This window comes from Bidens hawaiensis, unplaced genomic scaffold (genome assembly GCF_021521415.1).
Source record: "Bidens hawaiensis isolate Kalapana, Puna unplaced genomic scaffold, B.hawaiensis_p1.1 tig00017009_1, whole genome shotgun sequence".
Classification (NCBI taxonomy): domain Eukaryota; kingdom Viridiplantae; phylum Streptophyta; class Magnoliopsida; order Asterales; family Asteraceae; genus Bidens; species Bidens hawaiensis.
The window spans coordinates 333,857-346,849 of NW_027492574.1; the positions used below are offsets into that span (position 1 = coordinate 333,857).

Consider the following 12,993-nt stretch of genomic DNA (forward strand, 5'->3'; position numbering starts at 1 on the left):
TGCCACGTAAGAATCAGACTAAAGGAGTTAACCATCCATTAGTCTCATATTGTTGGAAACAAATACACCTTTAGTTGAGACCGCTATCGACCAAGTGTGAAGTTGAGACTGTTATTTGTCAATAGCTCATAGTTAAGATTATTCAAAACCAATTTTCCTTGTATAAAAGTAATTTGAACTATCGGTCCCACCGAGTAAAATAGACTAACAAACACATACATACGGATCCACAAATTCATTCACATATTCAAAAGAAGTTCAAAACAACTAAAACTAGTAGAGATCACATACTACATATATATAGTGTCTTAATATCATACATATATGCTTATAGTCTTATACGCCGCAATAGACACATTGAAGAAAAGTAAAATTAGCGAAGATCGATTTCAGCTTTGGGGGAGGCCCGATGGAGCTTTTGCAACTTCCTAACAAACAACTTTTCATCGGACGATACTAGTCCCGAGTGGGGATGAATAACAATATTTTTTAGGAAAGGGGAGCACGCAAGTAAATACTTAATCAAGCATAACTCATTCTCAACACCTTTCAAATCCGTAAACACCACATTCCGAAGCTGCAACGAGTTCATTGTGTTGTAGTGTACCTCTAGAGAATACATTGTAGGTGTAGAGTCATCATTCTGCAAGAATAACTAACATTTAAATGCAAAACTATGTATGAGATACCGAATCATTCTACAAGACAAGCGATATTATACATACCGAATCACTTGTGACTTCAAGGGTCTGTAGATTCGGGAAGCTCCTAATCAATTCAAGAGCATATGATAACATAATATTGTTGCATAAATCTATTGTTAATAATGTAAGAGTCTTGAGACTGGGAAAGGTGGTAAGTAGCCTCTTTTTAACACTATCTTTTGTCAACTATAAAAAAAAGTTGAGTATTATTAGTAAATAAATTATGTAAAAAAAAAAACCAAAACTACTTTAGCCTTATCAACTAGTTTCACTTTACCTACAGAAACGGAAGGTCTTGAAGGTTTAGGGTTTGGAAGAAACCAAAACTAGTAAATAAATTACCTACTTTAACAAATCCAAACTAAGTTCTTGAAGGTTTGGAAGAAACCCCACAAGTTCAAGGATACTAGTGATCATCACACTATCACACATTGACAAAGATAATATTTTGAGGTTTTCAAGTTTTCCAATATCAACTAGTTTCACTTTACCTACAGAAACGGAATCCATGTTCATCGTCTCAGGTAACTCATGCCGATGACTCTTGATCAATTGATCAAAAAAGGTATGTGGATAACGCGCGTTCAAGATCTCAAGTAAGGGACATTGAGAAAGAAACTCCCCAAAGTTACTACCGCCAAATTGCAACAGACCATACTGAAAACTCAATAGGTTGGGAAAACCATGAAAACTAGCCGGAGGATTGAAACAACAGAAAAAAAGCTTCAAATGTTTCAACTTTGTACAAGCGAAGATATGTGTAGGCAACTTAAGTTTTGGGCCTTGCATATTCCAAATTGTGAGATCCTCAACTCCACTTTTGGACAAGAACAAAATCCAATGTGCAATATCTTCTACATCCAACTTACAACCCATTTCTATGTAAAGAGCAAACTTTGTTATAACACCGTTAATATGAAGAAGAAGCCTACTTATAATTCGCCCAAACTTACTTTCTCCATTTGTTTCTCTTAAATAGAGCACGAAGTACTTGTCAAATATGAGTTGGCTAAGCATAGTCCATTTATACCTCCAGTTTTTAGCTAAAATACTTGTTCGCACTGCATCTTGTATTGGCAACCGATCCAGTATATAAGTTACCACATTATCTGGCATGTTGCTAATAACATCTTCTTTTCCCATTATTCTAAATAACAAAAATCATAAACATAAATGGAAGTAATATATAGCCATGGCATATACATCAACCATACAAGATATCGGTGTGCAGAAAACCTAACCGAATTGATTATATTTATTTTTTTAATATTATAAACTATATGTATTTTAATATTTAATACCTACATATATAAATGTTTAATAGCAATTTATTCCATGGAAAAAAAATTTGCAAGCCCAAACTTACTTTCAGGCCAAGATTATGTCTAACTATATATTTAGCTATTTTTAGCTCAACACGTACTATGTTACTTTGAGCTGAAGGTGTCACTAGAAGCCACCTCTCTATCTCATCGGATAGAGGTACGGTGTGTCTACATCCCACCCTCCCCAGACCCTACTTATAGCGTTGCTATGGGTGAGATTCCACTGGATATGATTGATTGATTGATTGATTGATTTAGGTCAACACAAATTCATGGTTAACCAACCTGTCATAACCTTTAAAACCAAACTGAAATCGACATCTGTTATGGTTATGGTTCAAAACTGACCCACACCGACTCATGATACAAGATATGCCACAAAACTATACAAGAGATTTATCTAGTCTGAACAAGAATCACAAAATATATTGAAGTGAATTGCAACTTACTTTCGATGATCCATGCTTCAGGCGTAGGGTTTGTTCTCTACTTCTCTATTTTCATGCATTTATATTATTATATATTATTTGATATTATCTATTGATATGTTCTTATAAAATAGAATTTAGGGCCCGATTAATTTAAAAAATATATATATCAAAAGAGACAATCTTAGACTCAACATCATCCTTTTAGGCATATGACATATCGGGTTGTGCCACAATTGAAATACTTTAAGGCTTAGCTAACGCTTTTTAACCGTAAAAGTAACAAAAAGTTATGTGGGGAGATCAAACGTTTACCAAATAATGACAACATGAGTTATGGAATTACAAGAGTTTAAAATTAATATTTTATGTCTTTTGGCTTTAATCATTAGAAGCCCAATGGTTTTCTATTTCTTTTAAATACTTGAGATTTTGTAATGTAAGAAAATAAGATTTGGAATATATAAAAAAAATCATTTCCTCTCTATCACAGTGTGTGAAGGACCTAATTATCGGTATTCTTTGTGAATCAACGATAGTTGGAAGAATTGATCCTGGTATTCGTGTGAATCAACAGGTTCAATTATTTATCTTATTTACGATCTACGTCTTTTTTTGAGAGTTTTGGGAAGTACTTCACGGGTATTCTTAGAATCAACGTGTTTGACTTCCAAACTTTATCACCACGCTGCATCAGTTGGTATCAAAGCCGAATTCCTGGCTCAATATGGCTTGTGAGGGGGATAATATCTATGATTCTTGGCCCGAATTTGATGAATATGAGGACGAGGAATGGTATGTTTGGGCAACCGATGATGTTCTTGAAAGTTTAAAAAGAAAACATGAGTGGTCTACAGTTTATTCAGGTGGCGTGGATATTACTCAAGAAGAAAAAAGCCACTGGAATAGATTTTTGCCAAATGCTAATATTAATATGGTTAGCAATGTTATTTATGAAGATTTGTATGCAAGTTTCACAAACAACACTCTAAGGTTAGAAGTCAATCAATTATATCTTAAAAATGCACAAGATATAATGGGGCCAATTATTAAATATGCAAGCAAAGAAATATTATCAAGATCACATGAACTTGTAGAAAAAAGAAAGCGTATCGATGCTCCCTTTTACCCATGTGGTACAAGCCTAGAGTCGGACAAGATGATTAGTAAAGTTGAACTATTTGAGCAGGTCATGATATCTATAAATCGGAATCGGATGGATGGTCCCTTTGACCCAGGTGGCTACGGTTCAAAGACAAAAACTCGAGAGCGAGTTTTTTCAAAGGTGGAGAGAATGATGTGGGGAGATCAAACGTTTACCAAATAATGACAACATGAGTTATGGAATTACAAGAGTTTAAAATTAATATTTTATGTCTTTTGGCTTTAATCATTGGAAGCCCAATGGTTTTCTATTTCTTTTAAATACTTGAGATTTTGTAATGAAAGAAAATAAGGTTTGGAATATATTAAAAAAATCATTTCCTCTCTTTCACAGTGTGTGTTAGTGTGTGAAGGACCTAATTATCGGTATTTTTTGTGAATCAACGATAGTTGGAAGAATTGATCCTGGTATTCGTGTGAATCAACAGGTTCAATTATTTATCTTATTTACGATCTACGTCTTCTATGGGAATTTTGGAAAGTTCTTCACGGGTATTCTTAGAATCAACGTGTTTGACATCCAATTTTATCACCACGCTACGTCAAAAAGTTAGTGAAACCCACATTCTTACCAACCAGGAGTTGACACGTGTTACAAGTGGGCTAAATTTAGCCTATAAATACACTTTGTCAGCTTTCGATTTGTAGGCTAATATAATACACGTCGACTAAGCCGACTTCTCTTCTTTTAGCTTGTAAGAAGACTGCTAACTAAGTGGACTTGTAAGCTAAATTTAGCCAACTTATAAACATAAACTCCTATTTGATCATAGGAGCGCCTCACGTGCTTTTTATAAATTTCAGAGCCCAAAAAAGGGCTAGATCTGGTCCAGCCAAGGCTTATAAATTTTTTTAGCAGGCTAGTTTGACGTGTCGACTTTCTTATTAGAGTAAAGTAAGAATGATTAAAAACTCGTAGGCTAGAATTGAGTCTCTATTTTGAAAGAAAAAATAAAAAGATTGTCTATTTTGATGATTACCTTGCAACTTAGTTAAAAATTTTCTTTTCATTCTTTTCTATTTCAATAACCTATTTAAAGTTTATTTTTTGAATTAAAAAGGTATGCATATATAATTTTATTTGTATCAATCTTGATAAAATTATGTTAACTAAAAAGAGAATTTTGATTATGTAATCTGTCCGTCTATCTGTAAAAAATGATGGACAGTTTTTTACGTATCAAATCATAGGTATTTCATTGGTTCATAAAAGTAAGCACCAAAGTAATCAAAGATACCGAAACCCCCAAAATATTGCTAAGAATCATTTTGATGAATCCATTCCAAGACATAAAAGAAAAACTCTAAATAGCGACAAAAATAATTCTAACTTGCTTGCTTGTTCCTGGAAAAAGTATAAATAAAACTTAAGTGACTTTTTTGCCATTTAATATGTTGATACTTGATAGTCAGCAGATGCACACTTTAAATGACCAATAAGTAATGCATAAGAATCAAATATGATTTCCTTCAATCTAGTGCATTATATCAGCAAAACACAAACATTAAAAACATCAACAGTCCCTGAAACAACATACTAACTGCTTCAAACACGAGTACACGAAGTATCGAAATCATCCGGTGCTACACGAGCAATCCAATTGCTAAGCGTCTTCTTGATATCCGAGTGATTAACATAAGCCAACTCATACATACTACACAAATTCACCACAAACGTCTCGTTTAAAGCCGCAGTAGGAACCCGCTCCAATGCACTCTCCGACACCTTTATAGAATCCGACAAGTCCCGCAAATACATTAAACAAAGCGCCTTGTTATTAATCGCCACCACATCCGAATCATCTCGATCGATACACTCCTGGTACTCTCGTACAGCCGACACGTAATCTTTCCCGACCATAAACATTAACGCCTTATTCCGGTTTACAAGATTCTTCATCTCGGTTTCGACTTTTTCTTCGGTGACAATCCCTTCAACTATATTAAAACTCGCCTTCGCACCGTCCAAATCGCCTAACTGCATTTGGATATAACCGAGCTTCGAAATCAAAACTGCTCTGGCCACTGGGGTCGGGTCACGGTTTACCAAATCTTTGATCAAATCCAAACAAACCGAAAACTCTTTATGACTTAAATGATGACTTATAATCGAGTTAATAACCAAACCCTCACGTTTTCTCCATATATCACCCGACATACCAGAAAAATCTTCATTTTCATCGGTTTTCGGTTTCGCATTCGTTTTAATTTTCTCCCGAACGAAATGCAGCAGCGTATAAAACCGATCTACTGTTTCTTGACGGTTACCGATTCGAGACGGGAGTTCGGCGTACAACCACCGAAGCGAAAACGGGGCCATGGACCCGTACCGGTTAGGGTAATGTTGCGGGTAATTTTCATAGCTGTAAATAACGTTATCGATCCCGTTTTCGAGGGTGTCGAGTTCGGTAACAGCTTCGTTTAAGCGATTTTTCAGTTCATTTCAGCATGTAACAGCTCGTTTAAGCGATTTTTCAGTTCGTTTCAGCACGTAACAGCTCGTTTAAGCGATTTTTCAGTTCGTTTCAGCACTTAACAGCTTGCTTTAGCGATTTTTCAGTTCCTTTCATCACTTAACAGCTTGTTTCAGCATGTTTTTGTTCTGTTGTTGTCGACTTTTCAGTTTCGGTTAATTTGTCGATTTTTTTTAACAAGGACAACGGACGAAACGTTTTAGTTTTTTTACATTTTTTATTTTTGTTTTATTTTTTGAGTTATGATTTTTTTTATTAATTTTTTTGAATATTTTTTGATGGTTTCTATTAAGATCAAAATCCCTCAAAAAAAACAAATAAAAAATCATAACTCAAAATATAAACGAATAACGAAAAAAGTAAAAAAACTAAAATATTTTCTCCGTTATCCTCGTTCATCAAAAAAAAAACACCCGACAAATTAACCGAAACCGAAATGTCGACGAAAACGAATCAAAAACCTTAATCGACCCGTTTAGTGCGAAAACTCGATAGAACCGAAACCCAACCCATCCAGTGCTAAAACTCGTGTCGGCACGAAAGCTGATCTGAGCCGAAACCTAAACCGATATCGTTCCAATCTAAAACCCGTTTCAACCCAAACATGTCACTTTTCCTTAAGACACTAACCCACATCGACCCATGTAGTTAAATTTGACAACCCATTTTGACCCAAAAATAAGAATGTGGAATTTCAAGTGACCCATTTTGACCCATTTAATTAAAACCTATGACCCAAATCAACCCATTTGAATTTTAAAACAACCCAAATTGACCCATTTGAAATGGTTTGGGTCAAGGTTGCCACCCCTACAAGTAAACTAAACAATTGATATTTTAAACCAGACCAAATTGGAGTGACTTTGGTTTGCTTTATGATTTTTGATTTACTACGTCTTTATTATAAAAAATGATTAAAGGTGTAAGGCCATGTTACCGGTGCCTCACATTTAGACGTTGGATTTACTCATAAACGCAGTTTTAATAATCAGAGTTAATAAAAACATTCGCGGAATATAAAACTTAAACCATTCGTTACAAAACATCCATATTTTGTCTTTTAAAACATTACTTAAAATAAAACATCATAACAAAATCTTCAGATGTCAGCTTCGTCCAACTCTGCCATGCGTCCTCCTCAAGCTACCTGTCTCAATCTATTCACCTGCGTGCATACTAAAAGTCAGCTATGCTGAGTGAGTTCTAGTTAATCAAACATAATACAATACATACACTTACCTTCAATCATGCATCCGAAGATACATAATGATTACTTTACTAATTTACTTTCATACTATATAAAAAACTGTCGTTTCTATCTCAGATATTATTCGGGTATGGTCCCTTTTTCCTTTGTCTATCTCAGATATTATTTAGGGTCTAGTCCCTTTCTTGTCTATCTCAGATATTATTAGGGTCTGGTCCCTTCTATCTCAGATATTATTAGGGTCTGGTCCCTTTTTACTTCTCTATCTCAGATATTATAAAGGGTCTGGTCCCTCCTTCTCTATCTCAGATATTATAAGGGTCTGGTCCCTCTTTCTTCATCTTCGTACATACCGTCTTTACATACCCATAACATACATACTTGCTTTAATCACTCATACATATTCATATATCGTACATATATCCATCATACACATTCATCTATCATAAACATACCTTCCTTGTAGGCACGTGCAATATCCGAAGATCGTTCACGCACCGACAAGCTTTCATTCACATTTAAGATATACATACATAACATTTAAACCATATAAGGCATACACTTACCAGTAAAGGTAAGTGTATTAACTATCACATCGAGTATGCACACAGCCCCGAAAACATAACAAGGAAATGGGGCTAGAAACTCACCTGAATGCGGTTACGTTCACCGTTTATCGTAATCCATTTCTTGAGTTGTGCACGGCTAACTGTATAATATATATATCTTTGTTAATTAACCGTCTAACTAATTAATGTAGGCTTCCTAAGTTGGGCTCGTTATTTATTTTAAATAGTCACAGGGGCTTAAGCTGGTGGGCTGAGTTAAGTCAGGCCTAACAACCATTTACAGTTTATGGTTCAGCTGGGTTCAGGCCCAAGCCCAAAATGGGTGGCCGAGAACTCCCAACAGAGAACCAGCGAGTTGGCCGAGAACTCCGTTCCTGACCGAGAACCTGTGTTCTTGGCCGAGAACACATGGTTACCGAAATCGATGGTTGACCGAGAACTCTACTAGGCCGAAAACTCATGCTGACCGAATTCTCGCGTTGATCGAGATCCACGAGGTTTGACCATGGATTCTCCTCCTTGGCCGGAAATCCCCAGCTCAGTTCATCCTTCTATCCTTTTTCATTCCTAACAGCCCCGTAACATGTTCTATGGTTCATATTATGAACTTTTAATCATCATTCATCATCATTCTTACCCGATTACACCCATTACTATCATGGTTTAAAGATCTATCCCGTTTTAGGCATAAAGTTTGGACCTTTATAAATTTAAAACGTTCTAGGCTAGATCTAGGGTTCATCTTGAGCCGTTTATACCTATGAGTCCATACCATCCATTTTAATCATCAAGTTTGCATTTTTACAAGATATCTATATCCAATCTACTCTAGGGTCAAGTTTCATGGCTAACCGATCATAAAACGTAACCTTTAATCATAGAGAACATACCTTTTGATGCTTCTCGGTTACGGCTAGCTTGATATAGGATCTTGGACTCGTTGTCTAGCTTGTATGGTTGAAGATCTAACGTTGTTATGATCGATTTAAGGTTTGGATTTGATCTCGGCTCCTAGTTCTTGCTTGCGGCCGAAATGGAAAGGATGGGTGAGGGTTTTAGGCTTAGAGAGAGAATAAGATGAATATTATGGATGAAAATGGAAAGGATTAGGGTTTAAGGGATATTTATACTCCCTTAAGCCCATGGACCTAAGGCTCATCTTTCCTTTTTAGTCCATAATTAACTCCATCTATTTAGCCTACTTATCTTTCTTTCTATTGTTATTATTTATTTAGTAACTCTAGTAAACTTTTCCGTTTTTAAGAAATAATATATAAAATATTATTTATCGAAATTTTTGGACGTTACAAAAGGTTAAATTCATGCATAATCATGTCGTAATGAAAGTTTAGGTTGTTAAGATTACCTTGTTACAATTAGTTGTAGATAGATTTCTTGTTTTCAATCTGAAAAATATTCTGTTTAAATTAGTAACAATTTTAGTGACATAAATAAACATATAAACTTTAATTTATGATCATTAATCATGGTTTTAGACATTATTTATTCAAACACTCATTTTGCTATTCAGACACCCTTTTTTACATATAATCTCTCTTCTACAAACACCCTCACTAAAACCCTTGTGTGTGTCTAAATAGCAGCCCCTTTGTATAAAAGAAATTCGGTTTTAAATAACCTTAACTATGACATTTGGCAAATAACAGTCTCAACTTCATACTTAACTGGTTGCGGTCCCAACTAAAAGTGTATTTGTTTTCAACGGTTAACTCCGTTAGCATGATTTTTACGTGGCACACCTAGTAAGATCCCACGTAATCGTGCCACATAGATATGTTTTGACAACTCAGCGTGCCACGTAAGAATCAGACTAAAGGAGTTAACCATCCATTAGTCTCATATTGTTGGAAACAAATACACCTTTAGTTGAGACCGCTATCGACCAAGTGTGAAGTTGAGACTGTTATTTGTCAATAGCTCATAGTTAAGATTATTCAAAACCAATTTTCCTTGTATAAAAGTAATTTGAACTATCGGTCCCACCGAGTAAAATAGACTAACAAACACATACATACGGATCCACAAATTCATTCACATATTCAAAAGAAGTTCAAAACAACTAAAACTAGTAGAGATCACATACTACATATATATAGTGTCTTAATATCATACATATATGCTTATAGTCTTATACGCCGCAATAGACACATTGAAGAAAAGTAAAATTAGCGAAGATCGATTTCAGCTTTGGGGGAGGCCCGATGGAGCTTTTGCAACTTCCTAACAAACAACTTTTCATCGGACGATACTAGTCCCGAGTGGGGATGAATAACAATATTTTTTAGGAAAGGGGAGCACGCAAGTAAATACTTAATCAAGCATAACTCATTCTCAACACCTTTCAAATCCGTAAACACCACATTCCGAAGCTGCAACGAGTTCATTGTGTTGTAGTGTACCTCTAGAGAATACATTGTAGGTGTAGAGTCATCATTCTGCAAGAATAACTAACATTTAAATGCAAAACTATGTATGAGATACCGAATCATTCTACAAGACAAGCGATATTATACATACCGAATCACTTGTGACTTCAAGGGTCTGTAGATTCGGGAAGCTCCTAATCAATTCAAGAGCATATGATAACATAATATTGTTGCATAAATCTATTGTTAATAATGTAAGAGTCTTGAGACTGGGAAAGGTGGTAAGTAGCCTCTTTTTAACACTATCTTTTGTCAACTATAAAAAAAAGTTGAGTATTATTAGTAAATAAATTATGTAAAAAAAAAAACCAAAACTACTTTAGCCTTATCAACTAGTTTCACTTTACCTACAGAAACGGAAGGTCTTGAAGGTTTAGGGTTTGGAAGAAACCAAAACTAGTAAATAAATTACCTACTTTAACAAATCCAAACTAAGTTCTTGAAGGTTTGGAAGAAACCCCACAAGTTCAAGGATACTAGTGATCATCACACTATCACACATTGACAAAGATAATATTTTGAGGTTTTCAAGTTTTCCAATATCAACTAGTTTCACTTTACCTACAGAAACGGAATCCATGTTCATCGTCTCAGGTAACTCATGCCGATGACTCTTGATCAATTGATCAAAAAAGGTATGTGGATAACGCGCGTTCAAGATCTCAAGTAAGGGACATTGAGAAAGAAACTCCCCAAAGTTACTACCGCCAAATTGCAACAGACCATACTGAAAACTCAATAGGTTGGGAAAACCATGAAAACTAGCCGGAGGATTGAAACAACAGAAAAAAAGCTTCAAATGTTTCAACTTTGTACAAGCGAAGATATGTGTAGGCAACTTAAGTTTTGGGCCTTGCATATTCCAAATTGTGAGATCCTCAACTCCACTTTTGGACAAGAACAAAATCCAATGTGCAATATCTTCTACATCCAACTTACAACCCATTTCTATGTAAAGAGCAAACTTTGTTATAACACCGTTAATATGAAGAAGAAGCCTACTTATAATTCGCCCAAACTTACTTTCTCCATTTGTTTCTCTTAAATAGAGCACGAAGTACTTGTCAAATATGAGTTGGCTAAGCATAGTCCATTTATACCTCCAGTTTTTAGCTAAAATACTTGTTCGCACTGCATCTTGTATTGGCAACCGATCCAGTATATAAGTTACCACATTATCTGGCATGTTGCTAATAACATCTTCTTTTCCCATTATTCTAAATAACAAAAATCATAAACATAAATGGAAGTAATATATAGCCATGGCATATACATCAACCATACAAGATATCGGTGTGCAGAAAACCTAACCGAATTGATTATATTTATTTTTTTAATATTATAAACTATATGTATTTTAATATTTAATACCTACATATATAAATGTTTAATAGCAATTTATTCCATGGAAAAAAAATTTGCAAGCCCAAACTTACTTTCAGGCCAAGATTATGTCTAACTATATATTTAGCTATTTTTAGCTCAACACGTACTATGTTACTTTGAGCTGAAGGTGTCACTAGAAGCCACCTCTCTATCTCATCGGATAGAGGTACGGTGTGTCTACATCCCACCCTCCCCAGACCCTACTTATAGCGTTGCTATGGGTGAGATTCCACTGGATATGATTGATTGATTGATTGATTGATTTAGGTCAACACAAATTCATGGTTAACCAACCTGTCATAACCTTTAAAACCAAACTGAAATCGACATCTGTTATGGTTATGGTTCAAAACTGACCCACACCGACTCATGATACAAGATATGCCACAAAACTATACAAGAGATTTATCTAGTCTGAACAAGAATCACAAAATATATTGAAGTGAATTGCAACTTACTTTCGATGATCCATGCTTCAGGCGTAGGGTTTGTTCTCTACTTCTCTATTTTCATGCATTTATATTATTATATATTATTTGATATTATCTATTGATATGTTCTTATAAAATAGAATTTAGGGCCCGATTAATTTAAAAAATATATATATCAAAAGAGACAATCTTAGACTCAACATCATCCTTTTAGGCATATGACATATCGGGTTGTGCCACAATTGAAATACTTTAAGGCTTAGCTAACGCTTTTTAACCGTAAAAGTAACAAAAAGTTATGTGGGGAGATCAAACGTTTACCAAATAATGACAACATGAGTTATGGAATTACAAGAGTTTAAAATTAATATTTTATGTCTTTTGGCTTTAATCATTAGAAGCCCAATGGTTTTCTATTTCTTTTAAATACTTGAGATTTTGTAATGTAAGAAAATAAGATTTGGAATATATAAAAAAAATCATTTCCTCTCTATCACAGTGTGTGAAGGACCTAATTATCGGTATTCTTTGTGAATCAACGATAGTTGGAAGAATTGATCCTGGTATTCGTGTGAATCAACAGGTTCAATTATTTATCTTATTTACGATCTACGTCTTTTTTTGAGAGTTTTGGGAAGTACTTCACGGGTATTCTTAGAATCAACGTGTTTGACTTCCAAACTTTATCACCACGCTGCATCAGTTGGTATCAAAGCCGAATTCCTGGCTCAATATGGCTTGTGAGGGGGATAATATCTATGATTCTTGGCCCGAATTTGATGAATATGAGGACGAGGAATGGTATGTTTGGGCAACCGATGATGTTCTTGAAAGTTTAAAAAGAAAACATGAGTGGTC

At 34.9% G+C, this 12,993-nt stretch overlaps 1 protein-coding gene and 2 pseudogenes across 1 annotated transcript; all 3 read right to left on the minus strand.

Moving 5' to 3' along the window:
* Window positions 1-240: 240 nt before the first annotated feature.
* LOC143552722 (F-box/FBD/LRR-repeat protein At1g13570-like) lies at window positions 241-2,521 on the minus strand (annotated as a pseudogene).
* Window positions 2,522-5,031: 2,510 nt separating this feature from the next.
* On the minus strand, window positions 5,032-6,064 carry LOC143552683 (uncharacterized; the record flags this gene model as incomplete). Its single annotated transcript, XM_077042836.1, has 1 exon — window positions 5,032-6,064. A coding segment is annotated over one exon (897 nt), but the record flags the coding sequence as incomplete, so codon positions are not given.
* Window positions 6,065-9,924: 3,860 nt separating this feature from the next.
* Window positions 9,925-12,205, minus strand: LOC143552723 (F-box/FBD/LRR-repeat protein At1g13570-like; annotated as a pseudogene).
* Between the last annotated feature and the right edge of the window lie 788 nt (window positions 12,206-12,993).